This window comes from Oncorhynchus clarkii, chromosome 7 (genome assembly GCF_045791955.1).
Source record: "Oncorhynchus clarkii lewisi isolate Uvic-CL-2024 chromosome 7, UVic_Ocla_1.0, whole genome shotgun sequence".
Lineage (NCBI taxonomy): Eukaryota > Metazoa > Chordata > Actinopteri > Salmoniformes > Salmonidae > Oncorhynchus > Oncorhynchus clarkii.
Genome location: NC_092153.1, coordinates 68282773 through 68309478, shown reverse-complemented (window position 1 = coordinate 68309478; position 26706 = coordinate 68282773). Strand labels below are relative to the sequence as shown.

Genomic DNA, 26706 nt, shown 5'->3' with positions numbered 1-26706 from the left:
TGCATGCATGGGGCAATGGATCATATACTGTAAATGAATGGCATAGCAGAGGCCCATAGGAGTCATCTCGAGACATTTAACGGAAATGACTCCCCCTGGTGGAAAAGATAAGGATAGCAAAGGCCACTAACATTCCTTTATGTCATCCTTTGTCAGTGCAACAAATGTCCCCTTTATTCCCTTATAATAATACAATATTTTTTCTTTGTCACTGTAACCTCTAAATCCTGTTTGGGTGTTTTTTTGCATTTTCTCTGATAACTTGATAACAAAGTTCTAGTACCTACTCTCCTACAGATGAATCAAGAGCTTGCTTTGTCCCTGAGCATACACACACTGTTGTGTGTTTGCATAAGAAGCCAACCAGATTCAACCAGCCACCTGTTCCGGAAGGTGCCTGCTTCTCCGTGATGTGCCCGTTCCTGGTGGGGCCACTGGAGTTGTCAGCGTGTGTGTACCCCATCATCCTGGACAGGCCCTTCATAGAGGGGGGCATGCGCACCGGGGCCCTGCGCTGGAGATTCCTCATGCAGGTCAGTGGGTTAACTAGGGTATCCCGATGAAGGGTTTATAGTAGCACATACAGACATTACCTAGCCTATTAAGTGATTGTTTGGAATTGTTATTTTTATCTGATAGAAAGCAATACAACTCAATATGTTATGAAAGGGACTAGTTGGTCTCTAGAAATGTTAATAGCAACAAGATGCACCAACAGAACTGCAAAATGAGTGTTCGGTCCATACAGAATGGTTTGAAATCAAATTTACATGTTATTCTCCTTGGCCCTGCAGTGTCTGGAAAACCTCCACCGTAGCCTCCAGGCCCTGGGCTCCATACTGTATGTGCTCCAGGGGCCCTACCAGGGGACAGTGAGGTGTCTGGTGGCCCAGTGGGGAGTCACCCAACTCAGCATGGACACAGAGATAGAGTCCCACACGACACCCAACTGGACCAGGAGCTTCACATCATGGCCTGGGAACTGGGCCTCAACATACACACCACTGTGGCACACATGCTCTATGATGTCCAGGGCCGGATTAATGCAGAGGCTTACCGGGGCTGAAGCCCAAGAGGCAGCAAAAAAAAAATGGGGGAAAAAAAACGTACGAAAAAAGCCAAACGTATATACATTATATATTAAATATGTAGTATATGTATATATATTTTTTGACTGAAACCGCCAACCACAGGAGGATTCAGGAGCCTCAATGGGGGTAGATTAGTAGAGCAACAGCAGACAATCGTCAGATGGGATGAGAAGAGTTGATAGGGCCCCCCATCGTGGGCCCCCTGACTTGATTGGGTAACTGATACAATTTTAAAAACTGCATAATAGCCGAATGTGACTGGTCAGTTGTGTGAGTCAGGGGCTGGGCCCAAGCCCATAGGGAGCCCATGAGGTTAATGTTTTATTTAATCCATTTTAGAATAAGGCTGTAACGTAACAAAATGTGGAAAAAGGGAAGGGGTCTGAATATTCAACAAAAGGCACTGTATAAATAGATGAATGGCATACATAAAGCAAATCCTCTGCAATCTGCACACATTACCCCATAATGACAAAGTGAAAACAGGTTTTTTACATTTCTGCAAATGTATTAAACATAAAAACTGAAATACTTTATTTACGTAATTATTCAGACCCTTTTCATCCTGTTTCCATTGATCATCATTAAGGTGTTTCTACAACTTCATTGGAGTCCACCTGTGGTAAATTCAATTGATTGATTGGACATGATTTGGAAAGGCACACACCTGTCGATATAAGGTCCCACAGTTGACAGTGTATGTCAGAGCAAGAACCAAGCCATGAGGTTGTAGGGATTGTCAGTAGAGCTCCGAGAGAGGATTGTTTCGAGGCACAGATCTGGGGAAGGGTACCAAGACATTTCTTCAGCATTGAAGGTCCCCAAGAACACAGTGGCCTCCATCATTCTTAAATTGAAGATGTTTGGAACCACCAAGACTCTTCCTAGAGCTGGCTGGCTGGCCAAACTGAGCAATCGGGGAGAAGGGCATTGACCAAGAACCCAATGGTCACTCTGACAGAGCTCTAGAGTTCCTCTGTGGAGATGGGATAACCTTCCAGAAGGACAACCATCTCTGTAGGACTCCACCAATCAGGCCTTTATGGTAGAGTGGCCAGACGGAAGCCACTCAGTAAAAGTCACATGACAGCCTGCTTGGAGTTTGCCAAAAGGCACCTAAAGGACTCTCAGACCGTGAGAAACAAGATTCTCTGGTCTGATGAAACCAAGATTGAACTCTTTGGCCTGAATGAGTGTCACGTGAGTGTCACGTCTGGAGGAAACCTGGCACCATCCCTACGGAGACTAGTCAGGATCAAGGGTCAAGGGAAAGATGAACGGAGCAAAGTATAGAGAAATTCTTGATGAAAACCTGCTCCAGAGCGCTCAGGACCTCAGACTGGGGAGAAGGTGCACCTTCCAACAGGACAACAACCCTCAGCACACAGCCAAGACAATGCAGGAGTGGCTTCAGGACAAGTCTCTGAATGTCCTTGACTGGACCAGCCAAAGCCCAGACTTGAACCCGATCGAACATCTCTGGAAAAACCTGAAAATAGTTGTGCAGAAACGCTCCCCATCCAACCTGCAGAGTTTGAGAGGATCTGCAGAGAAGAATGGGAGAAACTCCCCAAATACAGGTGTGCCAAGCTTGTAGCGTCATACCCAAGAAGATTCGATGCTGTAATCGCTGCCAAAGTTGCTTTAACATAGTACTGAGTAAAGGGCTCTGAATACTAAAATGTAATATTTCAGTTAATTTTTTATAAATTAGCAAACATTTCTCAAAACCTGTTTTTGCTTTGACATTATGGGGTATTGTGTGAAGATTGAGGGGAAAAAACTACTTAATCGATTTTCGAATAAGGCTGTAACGTAACAAAATGCGGAAAAAGTCAAGGGGTCTGAATACTTTCTGAAAGCACTATATATTATTGGTCCGCGGTTGCCCATCCCTGCACTAAACGAAGCGCTAATTTAGATAAATTAACATTCAGACGTATCCTTATCCCCGTCTCCCTCTCTCAAGCAAAGACAAGCTTCCCCTGGATCGACGCCATCATGACCCAGTTGAGGCAGGAAGGAAGGATCCACCACCTGGCCAGACACGCTGTGGCCTGCTTCCTCACCAGAGGAGACCTGTGGATCAGCTGGGAGGAGGGCATGGAGGGATGGCGGGATGGAGGAGAGGGAGACCTGTGGATCAGCTGGGAGGAGGGATGAAGGTACCAAAAATGAGGAGAAGGGGGGCAGCATGACTGCTGGCTCTAAAATCAGTCACTTTACAAGGTGTCTCCAGTTGTTGGTGTGCTCCAGTAGCTGACTGTGCTTCTCTCTGCATCTCCCTGTGCCCTCTGTGTGTGTCAAGTGTTTGAGGAGCACCTGTTGGATGCAGACTACAGTATAAATGCAGGGAACTGGATTTGGTTGTCTGCCAGTGCCTTCTTCCACCAGTACACATGCATCTTCTGCCCCGTACATTTCGGATGACACATAGACCCTAAAGAGGGACAGTGGAGCCAAGTCGTTGTACCCTGACACCAACGATCGCAAACGCAATACGAGACCGTGCAAACTGGATCCACGTGGCCGAAGAGGTCATGTGACCAACCACATCCCTAAAAACATAAACCCTGCCCGAGTAATTGAGACCATGCCCCCTGAAAACATATCTGTAAAAACATGGATAGCCTCTTCCCCCACCTTCAACATCTGATCTGAGAGCAGTGGCCAGCTTTTCCATACAGAGTAGTCTTGTTCCTAGCAGTAAGTCTTCAGGATGGGGCGGCAGGTAGCCTAGTGGTTAAGCGTGTTGGGCCGGTAACCATAAGGTCGCTGGTTTGAATTCCCGAGCCGACTAGGTGAGTCGATGAGCTGTCGATGAAAGGCACTTAACCCTAATTGCTCCCGTAAGTCTCTCTGATGACTAAAATGTAAGACAATCTCTGGTAGGAAGAAGCATCAACTGTGGTGTGTTTGCTTTCCTCCAAGACCTGCTGTAATCCTTTCCAGAGGAGATGAAAAGTTCCCTGTTGGAGCGTATTCTCAAGCCTTTGCAGTAGTCTTAGGTTAAAAGACTGGGATACAGTTAGACTGTGTGTGTGCACAGACTGTTGGAATGCATTGAATTTCATGTGCACTTGTTTTGTTGCATTTTATCTCATTGTGGTGGAAGGCTGGCTCTGAAGCCGAGGGGTAAACATCGCAGAAATGTTCATTCGACTGTTGTACTTCACCTGCTTTTCACAGGCCTCTGTAAGGTAGAGAGCCAAGGGGCTTAAATCTAGGACTTGACAGAGATAAGTATGCTGCAGGTGTGACAGCCAGCCTTCACATCTATTATTGGAAGAGACATTCTTCTTCAGTACAGTCTGTATGGCGCTGCCATCACAGGAGACCATTCAGGAACAGAGAGATGTTATTCTCTAGGCCGGCAGTGGGCCAGGTGGCTGTCTGTTTCAAAGAACCTCGCCACCATCACCGTTGGTATGGCAACCAACACTCACTTGCTTCATGACGAACACAGTGCTTCCTGATGCTATGACTATCACTTTGAGATCTCTGTGCATATTGACTAGGTTAACGTTATTTGAGGGTATTTTCATAAATATCTGTTTTACCGTTAAGAAATGAAGCACTTTATGTATCCGTTTGACCACGGTTTTTTTTTGGGGGGGGGGGGGCAAATTCACTTATAGTGTATTATTATTATTATTATTATATATTTTTTATTTAACCTTCATTTAACTAATTAAGTCAGTTAAGAACAAATTATTATTTACAATGATGGCCTACCCCAGCCAAACCCTCCCCTAACCCAGACGACGCTGGGCCAATTGTGCACAGCCATATGGGACTCCCTATCACGGCCAGTTGTGATACAGCCCGGGATCGAACCCGGGCCTGCGCCTCTCAGGATCTATTTTAAAGTAGTTAAAAGGTTAGTATTTGTGACTACAAGCTTGTTGGATGCATTTTCAGCTTGTTTTGGATGATGTTTTGCTCGATCGGAACTGCATGGTGAACAATGTATTGTGTCATTTTGGAAACACTTTTATTGGAAATAAGAAAATAAGATTCTTCTGACACTTCTACATTCATGTGGCTGCTACCATAATGATGGATAATCATGAATGAATCATGAATAATGATGAGTGAGAAAGTTAGAGGAACAAAGATAGTACCACCCCGCAAAAAAACGTGGGTAAAACGAAAATGTATCTCAGTTGGTAGAGCATAGCGCTTGTAACGCCAGGGTAGTGGGTGGGTTTGAGTCAGACGTAAAATGTATGCACACCTAACTAAGTCACTTTGTATGAAAGCATCTGCTAAATGGCATATATCATTACTTATTATTAGATCAGACTAACCTAGTAATTTGCTTGTGTTACAGCTTTGACGAACGGGTTGAGACCAAATAGACTACACTGAGTCAGTCATGTGTGTCAATAAATGAGGGTCAACACATGGATCATGACACCCGTGTCTTATCTGAAAGGTATCCAGACCACCCACTGAGATGGAGGGTGAGATAGTTCTGGAACACCAGTGGCCCAGTTCAGATACTTCTAGAATGCATTTGGAGAGATTTTTAACTGGGACCAGTGGTGGTCAGTGCTGTTTAAAATGAGGGAGGACAATTTTAAAGCTATTACATGATACTCAAATTTTCCCTATACCCACCATGAGGTTGCTACAACCTAGCCAATTAATGAAAGTTTACAACGTACAGTTGAAGTCGGAAGTTTACATACACCGTAACCAAATACATTTAAACGCAGTTTTTCACAATTCCTGACATTTAATCCTAGTACAAATTCCTTGTCTTAGGTCAGTTAGGATCACCACTTTATTTTAAGAATGTGAAATGTCAGAATACTAGTAGAGAGAAAGATTTATTTCAGCTTGCATTTCTTTCATCACATTCCCAGTGGGTCAGAAGTTTACATACACTCAATTAGTATTTGGTAGCACTGCCTTTAAATTGTTTAACTTGGGTCAAACTATTCAGGTAGTCTTCCACAAGCTTCCCACAATAGGTTGGGTGAATTTTGGCCCATTCCTCCTGACAGAGCTGGTGTAACTGAGTCAGGTTTGTAGGCCTCCTTGCTCCCACACGCTTTTTCAGTTCTGCCCACAAATTTTGTGGGCAGAACTTTGTGATCGCCACTCCAATACCTTGACTTTGTTGTGCTTAAGCCATTTTGCCACAACTTTGGAAGTATGCTTGCAGTCATTGTCCATTTGGAAGACCCATTTGCGACCAAGCTTCAATTTCCTGACTGATGTCTTGAAATGTTGCTTCATTATATCCACATAATTTTCCTGCCCCATCTATTTTGTGAGGTGCACCAGTCCCTCCTGCAGCGAAGCACCCCTACAATATGATGCTGCCACCCCAGTGCTTCACGGTTGGGATGGTGTTCTTCGGGCTTGCAAATCTCCCCCTTTTCCCTCCAAACATAACGATGGTCATTATGGCAAAACAGTTATATTTTTGTTTCATCAAACCAGAGGAATATTTCCAAAAAGTATGATCTTTGTCCCATATGCAGTTGAAAACCGTAGTCTGGCTTTTTTTATGGTGGTTTTGGAGCATTGGCTTCTTCCTTGCCTTTCAGGTTATGTCGATATAGGACTCGTTTTACTGTGGATAAAGATACTTTTGTACCTGTTTCCTCCAGCATCTTCACGAGGTCCTTTCCTGTTGTTCTGGGATTGATTTGCACTTTTTGCACCAAAGTACGTTCATCTCTAGGAGACAGAACGTGTCTCCTTCCTGAGAGGTATGACGGCTGCGTGGTCCCATGGTGTTTATACTTGCGTACTATTGTTTGTACAGATGAACATGGTACCTTCAGGCATTTGGAAATTGCTCCCAAGGATGAAACAGACTTGTGGAGGTCTAAAAAAACTATTCTGAGGTCTTAGCTGATTTATTTTGATTTTCCCATGATGTCTAGCAAAGAGGCACTGAGTTTGAAGGTAGACCTTGAAATGCATCCACAGGTACACCTCCAATTGACCCAAATGATGTCAATTAGCCTATCAGAAGCTTCTAAAGCCATGACATCATTTTCTGGAATTTTCCAAGCTGTTTAAAGGCACAGTCAACTTAATGTATGTAAACTTCTGACCCACTGGAATTGTGATAAAGTGAATTATAAGTGAAATAATCTGTCTGTAAACAATTGTTGGGAAAATTACTTGTGTCATACACAAAGTAGATGTCCTAACCGACTTGCCAAAACTATAGTTTGTTTACAAGAAATGTGTGGAGTGGTTGAAAAACGAGTTTTAATGACTCCAACCTGAGTGTATGTAAACTTCCGACTTCAATTGTAGGTGCACACAGGTCAAGAGAAGACAGTGACACATTCAATACCGCCTTGCACACTCTTGCCTGCATCTCGCTGATATAGGGTGTAATTATTAGTCCAACAGTTGCAAACAAGATAAATGTTTTTCAACAGAATTGGCGGAATGAATACACCCCTGATCACTCGTAAACACAATTCATTTTCATAGCAGCCACGTTGTATTCCTTCTCGCATCTATGCGCTCTCCTTTTCTCACCTTTTCCCTCGCTTGTGGACTTCAATGCACAACACATCAGCTGTATGTGACCAGGCAAAAAAAGAATCCCAAGCCAAACCATATAATAACTGCAACACACAGCCTAAATCGTTGTCACCATATTAGTTAAAGTAACATCATAGTCAACATAGCTTATAGAACTAACATGTTAGTAAACCTGCTACAATAATGCAGTAAGGTTACAGTGTGCAGTCAGTAAGCAGTTTAGCAATGGCCCCAGTGGCAATACATTAGTTACACCAAAAGCTTACCTTGACTTGGAAGAGTTCCAGTGTTGTGTTGGATAGTCATAGCCAGCTATCTAACACAGCATTCTTCTGTTTGAGCAGGGTGTTTCAGTAGGCTAAACTAGCTAGCTGCATTTGCTAGCTCAGTAAGTGAAGCTGGAGAAAAAAAACTATGTAATCTCAACTATTGTCTTTCTCTCTCTTTGAGTTAACTACTCACCACTTTTTATGCACTGCAGTGCTAGCTAGCTGTAGCTTCAGTACTAGATGTATTCTCTGATCCTTTGATTGTGTGGACAACATGTCAGTTCATGCTGCAAAAGCTCTGATAGGTATGAGGACGTCCTCCGGAAGTTGTCATAATTACTGTGTAAGTCTATGGAAGTGGGTGAGAACCATGAGCTTCTTAAGTTTTATATTGAAGTCAATGTACCCAGAGGAGGACGGAAGCTAGTTGTCCTCCGGCTACACCATGGTGCTACCCTACAGTGTTATTATGGCTACTATAGACCTTCATTGCAAAATAGTGTGTTCTAATAAATTATTTGGTGACGTGATTATATTTAGTATAGTTTTATCTAAAAATGATAACTTTTTTTATGTTTTACCATTTTTATTTGTATGAAATTCACTGAGGAGGATGGTCCTCCCCTTCCTCCTCCGAGGAGCCTCCACTGACTGGGACAGATAGAGCTCTTGAACCAGGGGTTGCCATGACATGTTTTATGAATTAGGATGCTGTTACCTAATGATGAACACAATATATTTCCTTCTCTGAAACACAGGATTTATGTGATAAGGGTCCATATAGAGTTATTATATTGTTGGTATGGTGTAACATATCTTATCTAAACATGGACAAATGCTGAATAAACAAATGTTATATATTACTATATATTACTCACCTGTTGTTATTTAGTTGAATGAATGTATTACCAAAATATAAAACATGTACTGATTCTTATGAATTATATGCCATGTCGTGATTTTTTTGATAGCTATAGTCCAAAGGGTCAATTAAAATTCGTCCATATTACATAACAGTTTGTCATTTTCTCTTTAAGTGAAGCCTGAAAAAGTAAATATGTAGTCCATGTAGTACACGTAAGAAGTATAGCACTCATGAAGAGAAACAGGCCGCAGCCCGTTTTAGGTGACGCAAGATCCGGAGATCCAGAGCAAACGAGCGCAGTAGTTGAGGCGCCACGTCGGCAGAACCAACAAGATAAACCGTATACTTTTTTAAATTTTTTTAGGAAAAGTTTGAAGCCTCACAAGTACGATTATACGTGCGTTGAAATAGAGGGCAAGGCGTTATTCGTAAAGAGCAGCGTTTAATATATATTTTTTAACAAAAGTAAGAACTCCGAGGCGGAACATTGCGATAGTATTTCTCAAGGAGACAAACGAGCGCACCAGTTATTCTTTGTCTCAGGTGCGTTTTTCTTGAAGACGTAGCATTCTCTTCTGCAAGCGGCCATCGGAAAGTACTGGAAACATGGTGAAGGTAAGGATTTGTTTGGCCTATTATATCGATTTCATTTTCACAATGCATTCCTAAGTGTTTCGACAAGTAAAGTGATACTGCATATAGATTGGGGTATGATAAACCATTGCGTACGAACGAAATGCCAAACCGAATTGATTAGATCCAGAGTGATGCACAGCTAGTCGTTTTACACAACAGGTTAAACTAAAAATAAATATAGTAAAAACGAATATGATTGACGTTTTGCTGTTCGTTATCCACTTTTCGTGAGTGTTATTCACAGGAATACGTATTCCAAACAGAGAAGAGCTTTCACGGCGGGGAGACTTTTTAAGAGCCTTGTTTTTAAAAACCTGTTGCCTTGGCTCTCTTTATTTGTCTTTTGATTAACAAAGGGGCATTAATCTACACGAAACAACCAAGGGTTATAGCCTATTGTTTTACAACAAGAGCATTAACTTTTAAGATCAACAAGCACAGGTTTTGAACATTGTTTGCTTGACGGGACCCGTCAAATTGAACGTTTTGCGCAAGGAAGCCTCAATAATAGCCTTTCTAATATGCTGTTACTTAACCTACGTATTATGCACGTAGAACGTTTTTCATGGCTGCCCAGTAGGCCTACAGGGTAAAGCCTGAACGCACCCACAACGTGGCAGCGAACATTTTGGATCAGAAAATGTGCACTTATTTCTATTGAGACATGTATTTCCAAGTGAGTTTGATAATACTCTTTTGACTTAGCCTGCAGAGATGTTGCCTATTGCTTATAGGGCTAGTGGTGGTTTAACAACTTCTAAGATATACTACGTGTATCAATTATATATATAAAAGTGTGTGTGTGTGTATTTTTTTCTGTGTCAGAAGGTGAATGCCACCCCAGAGCCCCAGCCTGAAGGTTGTCTTATTGGAGAAGAACTGGAGCCCACTGAAAATGACCCCACATCAGGTAACTAGGCACAGAACACATCAACAGTGCACTCTACATTGCGTAATCTTTCTCTGCTGCATCACCCTTGGTGGGCATTTTTAAAGTGCCAGTTTGTCAAGGGACCCTTTAATCATCTGGGATATGGTGCAATTCAGGGTAAAGGGTTGGCTGTTGCTATTTAAGCAACTTGAGAGATGTATCAAGGGAATATATTTGTTTGTGCAAGAGGAAGGGTAAGAGACTGACACGCAGTGCAACCATCTTGTGGAAAGATTTCTCAGTAAGTGCATTATGTAGAATACGTCAAAGTATTGACATGTTGCTATTGTTTAACAATATGATTCAATGTGTGTAGGTATAAGCCTATTTCTAAAAAGCAGCCTCTTGAGTGTCTATATCCAAGCACAACCTGTTTTCTGTCTGGTCTCTCACACGCTGGTAATTGTCAGTCTCATAAAAATGGTCTGTCTCTTTCTGAAGCTCTACCGAGGTGTTTTATGTGTGGTCTTTCTAAAAGCTATCTCTTTCTTCTAGATGAGGGAAAGGATGAAGGGAAGGAGCACCCCGTGGCCCAGCCAGGCGTGATCTGGCGGGTCGGGGGTGGCCTGTTCAGCGCCAGTAAAACGATGGTGGGCGCCACGGTAGGAGGAGTCGCCTGGCTGGGTGGGAAGAGTCTGGAGTACACCAAATCAGCAGTCACCTCTGTCCCCTCAATGGGCGTCGGCCTGGTGAAAGGGGTTGCTGGGGGCGTGTCATCGGTTGCTGGGGGCGTGTCATCGGTGGGTTCCACTGTAGCCAGCAAAGTTCCGTTCAGATCCAAGACTAAGGACAAGGCAGAGTGAGGAGGAGGAGATGATGGACACAACACACCCCCCCCCCCCCCCCCCCCCCGACTGAGCCATAAGAGGATGTGATGAGTTGAGACAAAGCTAGTCACCGTGTTTTCAAAGTTCAATGGACATTTATTTTTCTTCTGTTAGTTTGTACAGCACATTCACTAAGTTGTACTTAGGGAACTTGTTCAGTAGTGCCTTTTTTGTTTTGTTCTCTAGTCTGTAACCATGTTTTTATGCAAGTAAAGTCATATCGTATAAACATTTTGAAATCACGACAGCTGTGATGGAAACAGGTAGTTTTGGTCATTTGCTATTTAACGCAACTGTTATTCTGACAACTATAGGTAGTTGAAAATGCGAAGAAACATTGAACTTGAGATTTGTATTGGTATATGAAAACTTCAAGGGAAAAGTACATTTTGTGTGCACTACGTCATCACACACTAACTTATCTGCAACAGGTATGTTTGGTGGAAACGCGTGTTTTCTTTATTTGAATATTCGCATCAAAATCTGTCGCCAATTGGATGGAAACGTAGCTGGTGTTGAGGGAGATTCATGTTATTCAGGGCAGGGGTCACATACGTCCCCTTTTTCTGCTGTCCTTACCCCTCTCCGTTTGCCTTCAACACAATTTTGCTGTGCAATGTGTACAGGGGCTCGTCATCCAATACAACATGGGCCCCTGAAGCCTTAAGACATTGTCTAGCAGTTCGAGACAGACATGCTAAGCTGGGTTCTTCTCCAACCAACTAAAGCCTGGTTTATGATGTGCTGGTATTTTTGTTTGATCTTTTGTGAGAGCTGTCCTAACACAGAACATTGCTCGTTTCAAAATGCTACAGTGAACATGTGTTGAAGATATAGCTGTTTGTGACTTTTGAAAAGAGTTTGATAGCATTTACAAAATAAGAGTTGGAGGTGGTATGATCCCGAGAGAGACAAGGGCCCTGTTAGGTTGCGGTGGTGGCATTGTGATAACTTTGACCTTCGTTTTTCAATTGATTCATATATGAACTGGAAATGTAATCAATTTTATATTAAAAAATATATATTTATTGATGAAGGGCTAGTTTCTCTACTGTCTGTCTGTTTTGGCCCTTTATGTTTATGTGACAATTTCTATGGAAATTCAGCATTTCAATGCAACATTTTGGGTTTGTTTGTCTGCATTCCGCCATGACTGGGCTGTTGCTGGTAGAGAATGCTGATGTCAGAAAGTAAACAAGACATTCACATGGTATTAAAGTGTCATAGGGAAATTTAACTTTGCCTCTGTCTTATTCACAACGTGATGTACCTTGTGGTTTCAAGTCAAAGGCTGCCCAAATCTGTTCCTTTGCTAAATTATTGGTCAATGAACTAAGCAGACCAGACCCAGCTGCTATTGCATTGGTGCCTATGGGAGAGCCACTCTGTTAAACAGACCATTTTTGTTCAATGGTTAACTGCCTGAGTAGGACATCATTTATCCACGGTCTTTGGTACCACCACTAGATGAGGGTAGTCCATTGGGAACTGCATTTCTCTAATGGCATACTCTTGTGTTTGTGTAATGTCTATGTTGCCATGTTGAAAGGCTGAGTGTTGCTGATCCTCAAGGGTCTGAGTGTTCGGGTCAATATGGAGTCCTATTATTAGCCTGGGTGCCAGACTGTTGCTGCATGACACAGCACTACATCACTGGACAATACAACAGGTTGACTAGTCTATAGCTCAAACTAACTGGCAACCAGCCAGATAAGATATAGAATCCTCTCCTGACAGTTATTTTTACTGCTCTACATGTACCAAAAGGAGATGTGTTCTAAATGACAAATCACGTCTTTTTCAACAGGTTGCTGATAAACCAATGGTGTCTTGTATGTTGTCTCAGGGAGGGATGTTTACAGATGCTTGCCTGCTCCAGATCCTTGGTGTTAGTCTGGAACCAAGATGGTCTCTCAAGTCAACTATTTCCAAACACAGGAGAATGAGTGCCCCAGCTAAATGATTGTAATAACTTTATTACCAATATCTCTTATGAAATAATTAATCAAATATTGCAGATTCCTAAACAGAAATTAAAATACCCTTAGAAATTGGACAAGATGGAAACATTGAAAAGTCGTGTAGTAAAGAGTTGTTTCAACCATTTAATTTCAGTTTAAATAGAATAGTCTACATAGACAAGCAGAGAGAGGTTTACTGTATATACAATACACATTTGAACATATCTGAAGGCTATTTTGGTAATTCTGTAAAAACAAAAGCAGCCATACAAAGTGCCAGAGGGAAAAAAACATGTATAAAAGCAACATACTGTTATTTATGTCAACATAACCTGCATGGTACCAGTCAACATAACATACACTAGCATTTTCAAACTGAGGATTGACGTCCTGCCTGCTGGTCACTGATATTACATTTGAGCGAGTTGACATTACACTGGAAAACAGTATAAAGGAATGTAATGGTAATACATATTTCAGAATCTGGTGAATTCAAGGTTTTTTCAACGGAGGTGTCTCCAGCAGACTGCTGGATAGATGGAACATTACTGCTGTGCCTAATACTGTCTAGTATAGGACACTGGTCTACCAATAGAAGTACCACTGACCTCGTCTTGGCACTTCATATTCTTCACCCTCAGAATAGCATTCATTCTTCACCCTCCATTTTAGCAGAAATGAAGAAACATGGGAAAATAACATGGACAGCCATATGCTATTACACACACTTTCGCTACAGAGAGCAGCTGGTTTGATTTGACCAATCCACTTGCTGCGATCCTCAGGGTTAGCGGTCAAAGGTAAACACTAAAGGTAATGGGTGATCCAGATCTAAATATCAGGTCTCCTGTGAAATGGTTATATTATTCGTCTGTCTGCTCTGTCAGAATAATTCCAGATGGAATTTGTCTTCAGGCTGTTTCACACATACAGTACAGAAGTAAAGCTACAGTCTTACTGACATTTACATCATCAGTTATGTTCAACCTATGTGAGGAATTTAGAGTCCTAACCTTGGGCTCCAAAAATTAGATTACGATAAATCCAAACTGATGTCAACATTTTTGAGATCACAAATCTGAAAACAGACTCAGGGACTTTCATGTCACATCTCATACAGGAACAGAGGCTTTTCCTTGATACAAAAATGTAAAATATTTATTTAAACATCTATGTACAGTATGTATAATAATATCCATCTATGACGGCAGCAGCTTATGAAGACACAGCCATCCTCTCATCCTGCTGACCCGTACTCTTCTGAAACACAGAACAAAGGACACATTATTATTATGCTTTACTAAGTAAATACCAGATGGGTTTACAGTATCACAATGCAGAATCACTGATAAACTGAGTGTAAAATAAAAAATAAAAAACCCTGGACTTTTCCCCCTACTAGCTCACACTTTGCTGATAGCTACATTATTGAGGAAAAATGTACTTACTATGACTGTGATGTGTGGTTGTTCCACCTAGCTATTTTAAGATGAATGCACAAACTAAGTCTCTCTGGATAAGAGCGTCTGCTAAATGACTCCTAAAAGTCTAACTTCATGAACTCAGAAACATGAATATTCAGATTTTTTTTGTAACTTATCGATCCCCCCCAGGTACATTATATTCTGTTTTCTACAGTCTATGTTAACACACACATTCACCCCTGACTTACCTGTTTATTGTGTCGCTGCAACTTGAAGGCGTAAGACAGAGAGTCGTTGTCTCCGACCACTTCCTGTTCCAACTCCCGTCTCCTCTTCCTAGACCTGCACCCGGCCTGGCCCCGGACCAGATAACCTGGATACTGAGGCACAGCAAAGTCATGGGCACATCCTGTCCGACAGAGTTCCTGATTGGACGATTGGGCCTGTTCTGTGTGCGCCATTCCACAGCCTGCAGTGACAAAGAGAAAAACAGAAATATACTGTCTCTAGTTTGATATGATATAACGTGTCTAGTCTGATATATTTGATTTATTTTTTTAACCTTTATTTAACCAGGAAAGGCTCATTGAGATTAAAATCTATTTTTCAAGAGCGCCCTGGCCAAGATAGGCAGCACCAAGTCATTACAGACAGACAACATGAAAATTTTTTTGTAAATTGTTGAATATGCAATTTAAAAGAGAGGCCGTCATCAATTAAAATTCCAAGATATTTATATGAGGTTACAACCTCAATCTCCTTGCTCTGACAGGTAGTAATAGGTGAAAGGTTCAGAGGTCTATTTCTTGCATTAGAAAACACCATTAGTTTAGTTTTGTCAGTATTGAGGATAAGCTTCAATTGACACAAGGTATGTTGAACAGTATAAAAATCGTTTGCATGTTCTGGAAAGCTTTTGTAAGACGAGGCACAACAGTAAATAACAGTATCAACAGCATAAAAATGAAGTTGTGCATTTTGGACATTTTTGTCTAAATCATTTATATAAATAGTGAATAAGAGAGGACCAAGTACAGAGCCTTGGGGCACACCATTCAAGACAGACAATTTAACAGACATAAGCCCATCAAATTGAGGGCACTGAGTTCTATCAGACAGATAGCATGCAGTTGTATGGTTTGCTAACTACGAAAGACCTACACTCGACAATCTCTGCCTTAGTATAGCATGATCAACTGTATCAAAAGCCTAAGAGAGATCAATAAAAAGTGAGACAGTGCTATTTTTTGTCAATGGCTTCAGTGATATCATTTAAAACCGTCATGGCTGCTGTAATTGTGCTATGCTTCTTCCTGAAGCCCGATTGGTACATTGATAAAATAGAGCTAGTAAATTATAAGTATTTTAGCTGTTCACTTACAAGGGTTTCAAGTATTTTCACCAGGGGTGACAACTTTGAGATTGTCCTATAATTATTTAAAAGAGTTGGATCTCCCCCTTTTATAAGTGGTAGGAGAAAATGCTGATTTCCAGATCTTTGGAATTTCATTACATTCCAGGGTTAGATCGAACAGAGATGTAAGTGGTTCAGCTATGAAATCAGCTGCCAGATTTAAAAAGCAGGGATCCAAAAGATCAGGACCTGCAGGCGTTCTCTGATCTAAGGATTCCAGGGCTTTATGTACCACCTGCACTGAGAATGGCAAAAAGCTAAAAGTTTGACCAGCTCTCACTGGTTCATCCACACAGGGTTGGTTGTACAGAGACAGAGGACACTGAATCAAACAGCCTACCAGATGATACAATGTGCTCATTGAAACAATTCAGCATTTCAGTTTTGTCATATATAGCAACAGAGTCCTTCAAAACACATGACGGTAATTGATTAACATTACTGTTACCAGACATAGACTTAATAGCCTTCCAAAACTTTCTAGGGTCATTCAGGTTATCAGTGGTAACAGACATAAAATATTCAGACTTGGCCTTCCTGAGAAGAAAATAACACTTGTTTCGTAACTGCCTAAAAATAAGGCAATCAGCATCAGAACATGACTTCCTTGCTTTAGCCCAGGCTAGATTACGGTTGTGAATAATACAAGATAGCTCAGAAGAAAACCATGGATTATCCCGCCCTTTAACCCTGAACCTGCGGAATGGGGCATGTTTGTTTACTATTTGGGAAAAACCATCATGAAAGAATTTCCAGGCAGTTTCCACATCAGGAATAAGCTCAATATTGCTCCAGTCAAAATAAAACAAATCATGAAAGAAAGCCTGCTCATTAAAACTCTTCAAATTTCTCTCACGAATAAAACGTGGGTGTGTCTTTGGAACCATAGTATTTTTAACAGCAACAACAGCACAATGGTCACTTAAATCATTACAAAAAACACCAACCACAGAATATTTATGTGGAACATTTGTCAATATCAAATCAATCAGGGTAGATTTATCTGGGCATTTAAGATTTGGGCGAGTGGGTGAGTTAATCAACTGGGTAAGATTCATAGAATTACAATACATTTTAAAATCATCAGACTCCGGCTTTAACCAACACCAGTTGCAATCACCAATCAATATAATTTCACTATAAAGAAGTTTAGACATAAGGTGCATCAGAGAAGAAAATGCATCACAGAGAGCAGAGGGGGGTCTATAACAGCCAATCACAGTTATAGAGAGACACTTTGAAATCTCAATATTCAAAGCATGAAATTCCAACTGTTTACAAATAGTTTCAGACTTTGCCACACTTACATGGAATTTAGATTTTACATATATAGCCACACCCCCACCTTTCTTAACCCGATCAGTGCGATAAACATTGTAACCACTTATACAAATATCCTTATCAAAAACAGACTTGCTGAACCAGGTTTCAGAAAACACAATTACATCAGCATCAGTTGATTTAGCCCAAATCCTAACCCCATCAATTTTTGACAACAGGCTGCATACATTTAAGTGAAACATACCAAAACCAGATCTAGATTTAAAATCAGAGGGGGTTTGGAGACATTGCATATCAGGGCCAGGGTTAGGTTGCACGTTACCTGATATCAACAAAAGAAGAAGAACTAGGCACCTGTTTAATAACCTTGCACAGCTTCTCTTTTTTAAGAGAGCAAATTCTACAAATGAGTTTCCAGACAATACAAAACAGTAATTTAAAACCATCAGACTGTGGTAGTGACACAAATTCGTACTGTTCACATCATGCCACAAATACATCGGCACTTGGACGAGTGGACCGAGTGAAAAAGAGCGAGTTCCTGCAGACAAAATGTCTAATGGACGGGAGAGCACATTGTCAGATGTACTCACCCAGAAACAATGTTCGTTTTCTCCAGAGTTCAGTAAAGTCAGTGCACAAAGCAATACCACGAAAACAGTCATTTTCTCTGGCAAAAATAAATAAAAATTAGAGGCCAACGAAGGTAAGGGGAGAGAGAGAGAGACAGTGTGTATGTATGAGTCTGAATGTGAGTGTATGCCCGTGTGAGTAGATTGGGTGTTGAGGTCGATAGGTTAAAATGTACTAGTCACAGACAAACGACTTGACATGCTGCCATCTTGGATTTGAAGTTGGAGAATGATGGGAAGGCTATGATATATTTGCCGTGTCTAGTCTGCCATGATATACCGTGTCTAGTCTGCCATGATATACCGTGTCTAGTCTGCCATGATATACCGTGTCAAGTCTTATTCTGAGTGTATATTGGTCCAGGTCGTGGTCTAACCCCCCTGGGTCCCATCTGCTCCTCACCGTTCACTATTACACTTCTGTCTCTACCACGGCCTAGATAGAGGAGAAGAGAGGGGGAGGAGGAAAGGAGAGTGGGAGAGGAGGGGAGGGTGAGAGGAGAGTAGAGGAAGAGGAGTTAGAGTGTGCTCACTTTGCAGTCATGGTGTGATAACAACAGTAAAGGTGTTTTAGGCCATGGTCCTTGCTCACCATGATGGCTGTGTTTTCTACCAGTAGTGGGCGACGTCAGCGGCTTGACCGCATTCACATTCAGACTCTCAATAGGACTGTTTGGCACAGCAGCTAGTAAGCCTATCAGAAGAGAGACAAGTAATAATGAGCAGGTGTGAGAAAGAGAGAGATAGCGACAAAGATAGAAGGAGACAGACAGAAAGCAAGAGAGAGATAGACAGAAAGAAAGAGAGAGAGAGCACTACAAAGAGAGGGAGGGAGAAAAATACTTACCGAGTCCTCTGTATCTGGACAGCTGCTGGTAGATTTGTCTCATCCTCTCTATGTTGAGTCGGCTGGCCTCTGCATGATTCACCATGGGTTTGGGGTAGTCCACGCCGACCACACACCTGGCCGCCGACTGCCCCTCTATGGGGGAGTTCCAAGGGTCGTAGATGTACCTGTCTGGCATGTCTTTCAGGACAGGTAAGTATCGCCTGCAAGCAGAAGAAGAAATTAAAACAGAGCATCGTCACAACTGCCAGAGGAGTTGGTTCAGCACCACATACAGACAGCAGTCAGACAGACTTACAGAACAGCCTTGCTAATGTATGACTTGTTAAAGCAGATATTTTGATACTTTATGCGTTGATACTTTGTGTATGTGCGCATGATGTGTGTGTGTGTGTGTGCATGTTGTTGTGTGTGTGTGTGTGTGTGTGTGTGTGCGCATGTTGTTTGTGTGTGTGTGTGTGTGCGCATGTGTGTGTGTGTGTGTGTGTGTGTGCGCATGTTGTGTGTGTGTGTGTGTGTGCGCATGTTGTGTGTGTGTGTGTGTGTGCGCATGTTGTGTGTGTGTGTGTGTGTGCGCATGTTGTGTGTGTGTGTGTGTGTGTGTGCGCATGTTGTTTGTGTGTGTGCATGTTGTGTGTGTGTGTGTGTGTGCATGTTGTGTGTGCATGTGTGTGTGTGTGTGTGTGTGTGTGTGTGTGTGTGTGTGTGTGTGTGTGTGTGTGTGAATTTAGATATACCAACCTGATGAAGTCTCCTTCTGGATCTATTTTTCGTCCGAAGCCCAGTGGAAGCAGTGGAAGAACTGCTGGAAGAAGGAACTGCAGGAGTGACACAGCCAGCTGCCTGCATTCACACTCCAGTCTGCATCCAGGAGCAGCTCCTCAAACACCTGACAGACAGATACACAGAACAACACAGTCATTCACACATAATGTCTCTACAGTTTTTTTTCATCCCCTCCTCCCAGCTAATCTACATGTCTTCTCTCCTCCAACCCTTATATCCCTCCTTCCACCCTCCTCCTCCTCATTACCTTCATTCCCTTCTCCCAGCTGATCCACAGGTCACCTCTGGTGAGGAAGCAGGCCACAGAGTGTCTGGCCAGGTGGTGGATCCATCCTTCCTGCCTCAGCTGGGTCATGATGGCGTCGATCCAGGGGAAGCCCGTCTTGGCCTCGGCCCACTTGACCAGCGCCTCTGCGTTGCAGTCCCAGGGGATGCGGATACAGATGGGGTTGCCCTCCATCTTGTCGAAACGAGGGTTGTTAGTGGCAGCAGTATAGAAGAACTCACGCCACAGCAGCTTGTCGTAGAGGGAGATAGGAGGACTGTTGTTCATCTTCACCTGAGGTGAGGACAGAGAAGAGAAATATAACACAAGCTAAAAATAGAAACAACCTTGTGTGATAGTTGTGATCATTGTGAGTTGGGGTTAGTGTTCAGTATGGATAGCTGTGTGTGCATGTACACTACCTCCTTGTACAGCTCTGCCAGTTTGCTGTAGAAGAGTCGACAGGACAGACATCCAAAGCGGAGGTAGGGGCTGAGACCCAGAGGACTGGGGAGCAGGGGGCTGGCGGTGTTCCTGGGACGCTCAAAATTCACCTGCCATGTCTGGAGAGAAAGAAAGGTTTAATATATGATACATATATGATATAAAACATAAGTCTGAGTCTGTGTGTGTGTGTGTGTTACGTACTGTGGAGAGGTCAGGTCTAAGTTGTTTTTCTACCCTGGTGAGAGCTACACTCTCTCCTCCAGGCCACACAGCTGGAGCCAAGCCGTCAGTGTCAAAGCCTGGGGAGGGAAACAGGCACACAGCATGTTAAGCCACTTGTGGTAAAAGTATTGAGAAAATGTGTTTTTCACAAGTATGGATTTCAATGGGAACAATTGTGAAGTGTCTTACCCAGCTCCTCCAGTAGGGGCACTCCATACTTGTCCGTGTGGTTGTCTAAGACGGGGGTGACACATCGACCCATGCTGGCGTGGGACAGAGCCTCTACTGGGGAGTCCGGGGGCAGCATGGAGCCCACCAACATCTGGAAACGCTTGAAGGTGAGAGGAGGGTGACCCCCGTTCAGCGTCTTGATCCTACAGAGAGAAGAGGAGGAGAGGGTTTCAATTCAGGGCTCGGTTTAATCCAAGCCTCCATGTGAAAATATCATCCGTGTGTCCCACTCACTTGTCCAGGTCGTAGAGTGTGTGTGAGGTCCTGCTGACCACCTCCACTCCTGCCTCTGTGGCCAGCTTCTTAATGGCTGCATCCCTCTCCTTACCAAATGGCTCAGAGTCACACTCAAACGTCAGCTGAGAGATGTTCCAGTCCTGAGAGGAGAGGACACAGCAAACACTGATACAGTAAGGTGGATACAGTTGAAGTCTGAAGTTTACATACACTTAGGTAGGAGTCATTAAAACTTGTTTTTCAACCACTCCACAAATGTCTTGTTAACAAACTATAGTTTTGGCAAGTCGCTTAGGGCATCTACTTTGTGCATGACAAGTAATTTTTCCAACACTTGTTTACAGGCAGATTGTGTCACTTATAATTCACTGTATCACAACTCCAGTAGGTCAGAAGTTTACATACACTAAGTAGACTGGGCCTTTAAACAGCTTGGAAAATTCCAGAAAATTATGTCATGGCTTTAGAAGCTTTTGATTGACTCAAATTATGTCAATTAGCCTATTGGAGGAGTACATGTGGATGTATTTCAAGGCCTACCTTCAAACTCAGTGCCTCTTTGCTTGACATCATGGGCAAATCAAAAGAAATCAGCTAAGACCCCACAAATAATTGTCGACCTCCACAAGTCTGGTTCATCCTTGAGAGCAATTTCCAAATGCCTGAAGGTATCACATTCATCTGTACAAACAATAGTACGCAAGTATAAACACCATGGGACCACGCAGCCGTCATACCGCTAAGGAAGGAGACGCATTCTGTCTCCTAGAGATGAACGTACTTTGGTGCGAAAAGTGCAAATCAATCCCAGAGCAACAGCAAAGGACCTTGTGAAGATGCTGGAGGAAACAGGTACAAAAGTATCTATATCCACAATAAAACAAGTCCTATATCGACATAACCTGAAAGGCCGCTCAGCAAGGAAGAATCCACTACTCCAAAACCGCCATAAAAAAGCCAGACTACAGTTTAACTGCACATGGGGACAAAGATTGTACTTTTTGGAGAAATGTCCTCTGGTCTGATGAAACAAAAATAGAACTGTTTGGCCATAATGACCATCATTTTGTTTGGAAGGAAAAGGAGGATGCTTGCAAGCCGAAGAACACCATCCCAACCGTGAAGCACGGGGGTGGAGGCATCATGTTGTGGGGGTGCTTTGCTGCAGGAGGGACTGGAGCACTTCACAAAATAGATGGCATCATGAGGCAGGAAAATTATGTGGATATATTGAAGCAACATCTCAAGACATCACTCAGGAAGTTAAATCTTGGTTGCAAATGTGTCTTCCAAATGGACATTGACCCCAAGCACACTTCCAAAGGTGTGGCAAAATGGCTTAAGGACAACAAAGTCAAGGTATTGGAGTGGCGATCACAAAGCCCTGACCTCAATCCTATAGAAAATGTGTGGACAGAACTGAAAAAGTGTGTGTGAGCAAGGAGGCCTATAAACCTGACTCAGTTACACCAGCTCTGTCAGGAGGAATGGGCCAAAATTCACCCAACGTATTGTGGGAAGCTTGTGGAAGGCTACCTGAAACGTTTGACCCAAGTTAAACAATGTAAAGTCAATGCAACCAAATACTAATTGGGTGTATGTAAACTTCTGACCCACTGGGAATGTGATGAAAGAAATACAAGCTGAAATAAATCACTCTCTACTAGTATTCTGACATTTCACATTCTTAAATTAAAGTGGTGATCCTAACTGACCTAAGGAATTTTTACTAGGATTAAATGTCAGGAATTGTGAAAAACTGAGTTTAAATGTAGTTGGTTAAGGTGTATGTAAACTTCCGACTTCAACTGCATTTGCTGTCTCTGGGTTGAGGGTTTGGGTGAGGGGAGAGCGTATGGGTGAGCGGAAGACTGTAGGGGTGATCATGGGGTCTCACCTTAAAGAGTCGGGGGAAGATGTTGGCCGGCTGACCTCGGATCACAAACAGACGGGAGTTGAGCTTCCGGAGGCTTGTGTCTAGATCTTCCAGACACTGCAGCAGGAACCTGAAACACAGGAGTGGGAGGACAACCGTCACTATATGGCCATGCAGGAGAGGACACTGCTTTAAGGGCATTCTCACAGTGTGAAGAGACTCATGTTTGTGAGTTAAACCTGACACCATGTATGATTGAATAAAACCCTAATAAGTCCAACTAAAAGATACATTATTTAGAATGAAGAACGTGGTTGTGGGCCAGGATATAAATAAAAACTAAATTACTTTCCAAGAAGCAGACTGACGCCCTTTGACCATAATTAATATTAAGATGGTGATCGTATATACAGTATAATAGTGCAGGTTTCTGGCACAACCTGCATGACTGTAGGCCACTATAAGAGAGAGCGGTCTACAACAGAAACAGCCTAGCACACAGAGGCCAGTCACACCTTCACAACCTGCATGACTGTAGGACACTACAAGAGAGAGCGGTCTACAACAGAAACAGCCTAGCACACAGAGGCCACTCACACCTTCACAACCTGCATGACTGTAGGACACCACAAGAGAGAGCGGTCTACAACAGAAACAGCCTAGCACACAGAGGCCAGTCACACCTTCACAACCTGCATGACTGTAGGACACCACATGAGAGAGCGGTCTACAACAGAAACAGCCTAGCACACAGAGGCCAGTCACACCTTCACAACCTGCATGACTGTAGGACACCACAAGAGAGAGCGGTCTACAACAGAAACAGCCTAGCACACAGAGGCCAGTCACACCTTCACAACAAGCATGATTTCACAAAAACATTTGCCTTTTCGCATGTACCTTTCAAGCATTTATGGTCATTGAGGCACAGATTCTGTCCTTACTGTTGCAGCAGTAATATTTGGAATGAAACTGTGCAACGGTTACATGGTTCAGTGATCAGTGTGGGATCCCAAATGACTGATTGATCGAAAACTCTGATCCTGCTGCCACAGAACAGCCCCCTGAGAGAAGAGCAGCAGGTGGTACATGGTGTGTGTGTCTAGTGTGTTTGTGCAGAGTTAACACCTGAACACCTTTGAAGGCAATAAACAAGCTGTGGATATATCAGGTTATCTGGTCTATCTGCCTGTCGATTCACAAAAGTTTTACAGATCAAATAAAATTAAAATTAAAAAGATAAAAAAGTACAGGTGTGGACAAATGGACTTATTCCTCAATTTAAAAGATGGCTAATCCAGCTACAGATCTGAGGGCCACTGCTGCTTCCTGCTGCTTGAGCGTGTTTAAAGATCCAGCTAGGCCGCTCCACCGCAGCACAGCCTGCTGTAAAGTCGGTCATCCCAATAGCAACCACTAACTCATGAAACTTAACTCTCTATTGGCCCACTAACCTATCTCCCTGCCTGGAAGATGCCATTTTACAGGCCTTGGCTCTACCCTCGTTGGTTTTGGATGCCAGACAAAATGCCCCAGAGAGGACTTAATAATTTGTACAGAAAGTGAAAATATTGTCTGTGTCTATTACACTATGAATGCTCTCTTAACCGTGTCTGGAAGAGAGAAGCTGTTGCTTTTGCCTGCCATTCATTCAATTAGGCCTAGTAGTATTTATTCTATCTTCTGAGTTAAAAGAATCAAGGAATAAGCACCACTATACTTTATTAAATGCTAGCCTACGAAATAACCTAGCAAATAATTGGAGAATACGCAAACATAGAATCCACTAACTTTCAATACAGAAGACAATGCTGTTAACACTACTTTTATCTTCAAAGCAGACAGAATTACAATATAGGCCTACTTCTGAAATCCTGCTCTGTTGGGCCTATACAACTACCTGATCTATGGATGTCAATATCCAGGCATTCCACTGGCACCTGATCACTCCATAGCCTACTTCTGTTTTCTCTAGCATGGCCAGATAGTGGCAACCGTCTAATGGGAGCTGTTCTGAGAACCACTAGATCACTACAACTAACCACTATAACATCTGGTCTGGGTCAATAAATTGGACTTCCAATTCACTTCTTGAATTGAAATGGGACAGACCACAATCCTGCCTACAACATCAACTTTGTAATACACTGAACAACACTGTTAAATAGTTAACACTGTAATAACACAATCAGAGCATACACAATGCATTTATGTCTACTGGGACAATATAACCTTATTGATTGGTTGGTTGATAGATGAATAGATAAGTTAGTTCTGCCTCACCTCCACCGGTTGACCCCCAGGTTGGAGGAGCCAGCGAACCAGGGATCCAGGAAGTAGACACAGCGCACCGTGTCTGAATCCCGCACCGCCTCCAGCAGAGCCGGGTTGTCATGGAGACGCAGTCCTTTCCGGAACCAGTGGATGGAGTTCTTGGACATATTTGAAACAGGGACTGAAAAAAAAAATAGGGATTTATTTTATGTTTAGAATGCCATATGTGCCATAGTGCAGGTTTTCCCAAACTCGGTCCTGCCCCCACGGGTGCACATTTTGTTTTTAGCCCTAGCACCACACAGCTGATTCAAATCATCAAAACTTGATAATGAGTTGGTTGTTTGAATCAGCTGTGTGGTACTAGGGGAGAAAAACTAAACGTGCCAACCAGGACCAAGTTTTCGGGAAACCCTGCTATAGAGAACGGGTCACCTTCAAAAAAAAAAAAAGCAAGTTTGATTTTTTTTGGTGCAAGTTATACTACATCTTTAAAGAGATGTAGTATAGAGAACTGGTCATTAAACACACTGGAATAGAGCTTTCCATCTTGTAGTCAAAAACAAATGGAAATGAGTTACATCTGTTTCATTCTGCCATTTCTATGAGTGAAATTAATGGGGAAGAATGGGCTTTTGAAACAAAGTCCGAAAATAAGGTCTGAGATTAGTTAACACAGGTTTAGGAGATTTTATACATTTTGTTCTATCAGTCAGTTAACATTACCTTTATGAATTAAGCATTTATGTACTTTATATTCTTGTTTAGAATATGTAAATGCATAAAAATTCACAAAAAGTGACATTAGCTGATGAAGATTATCACTTAGAGCTAAACATTAGATCTCTTAAGCCTGTGTTTACCACATACCTTATTTTCGGCAGTTATCCAAAAACCCTACAATAACCCCATTCACTTCCCTGTTGGCTTTGGCCAAGGAGACATGGCACAGTTAGTTCCTACAAAAAGACTTTAGTCAGAAATAATGTAAAATGCTTGCAATGCTCACAGCACTTCCATTTGTCTTCAACTCTACCATGACATTATTTTCATATTTCTGTGACATGTATATAATATAATACATTTATATGATGTATACTGTCAAATGGGACTGAAACAAATATGGTCATCCAAAATAGTTTAGTTTCCTTCTACTCACTAAAAATTATAATTACAACAACAAAAAAACATTTTTGGAGACAATTCAAACAAAAATGTTATATTCCAAAAATAACAAAATATTGCTTTAGTTTTTATCAGCAGGCATGAAGAAAATGCAATAAATTTAGTTTCTCGATTTTCGAATAAACAGACGTTATATCACACAGATACAGGGCCGTTAAGAGCACTCCACAATGTAGGTCAATCTGGTGACCATAACAGCTAGACTGTTACAGCATCTGACCACAGCATCTTTCGCATTATATACATTGCATACCTGCACACAAATTGTTCAGAAAACTCAAGACACTTAAACACACATTCTATACCTAATCCAAGGAAATATCACTTTTTTGTTAATTAAATGGCAATGCACAGCCTCAGAAGCGGGTCAATTACACGTACCTTATGTAAGTGTAATACATGTTCCCCTACTTTACAAGGAATACACCTAATGCGTTATGATAACCAATAATCCCCAAAATGTACCTGTAATGTGTACTCAAG

At 42.3% G+C, this 26706-nt stretch overlaps 1 protein-coding gene and 1 pseudogene across 1 annotated transcript; one reads left to right on the top strand and one right to left on the bottom strand.

Moving 5' to 3' along the window:
- Nucleotides 1–8968: 8968 nt before the first annotated feature.
- LOC139413722 (transmembrane protein 263-like) lies at nucleotides 8969–12378 on the top strand. Its single transcript, XM_071161417.1, has 3 exons — nucleotides 8969–9362; nucleotides 10209–10293; nucleotides 10810–12378. Exons 1-3 carry the CDS (start codon nucleotides 9354–9356, stop codon nucleotides 11115–11117), a joined length of 402 nt encoding a protein of 133 aa, XP_071017518.1. The 5' UTR covers nucleotides 8969–9353; the 3' UTR covers nucleotides 11118–12378.
- Nucleotides 12379–14240: 1862 nt separating this feature from the next.
- LOC139414420 (cryptochrome-1-like) lies at nucleotides 14241–25205 on the bottom strand (annotated as a pseudogene).
- Nucleotides 25206–26706: the final 1501 nt, after the last annotated feature.

What these genes read in the sequence shown, in the direction of transcription:
- LOC139413722 (XM_071161417.1), top strand. An exon ending in TGAAAATGACCCCACATCAG is followed by an intron (nt 10,294 to 10,809) that starts GTAACTAGGCAC and finishes TCTTTCTTCTAG; the next exon opens with ATGAGGGAAAGGATGAAGGG.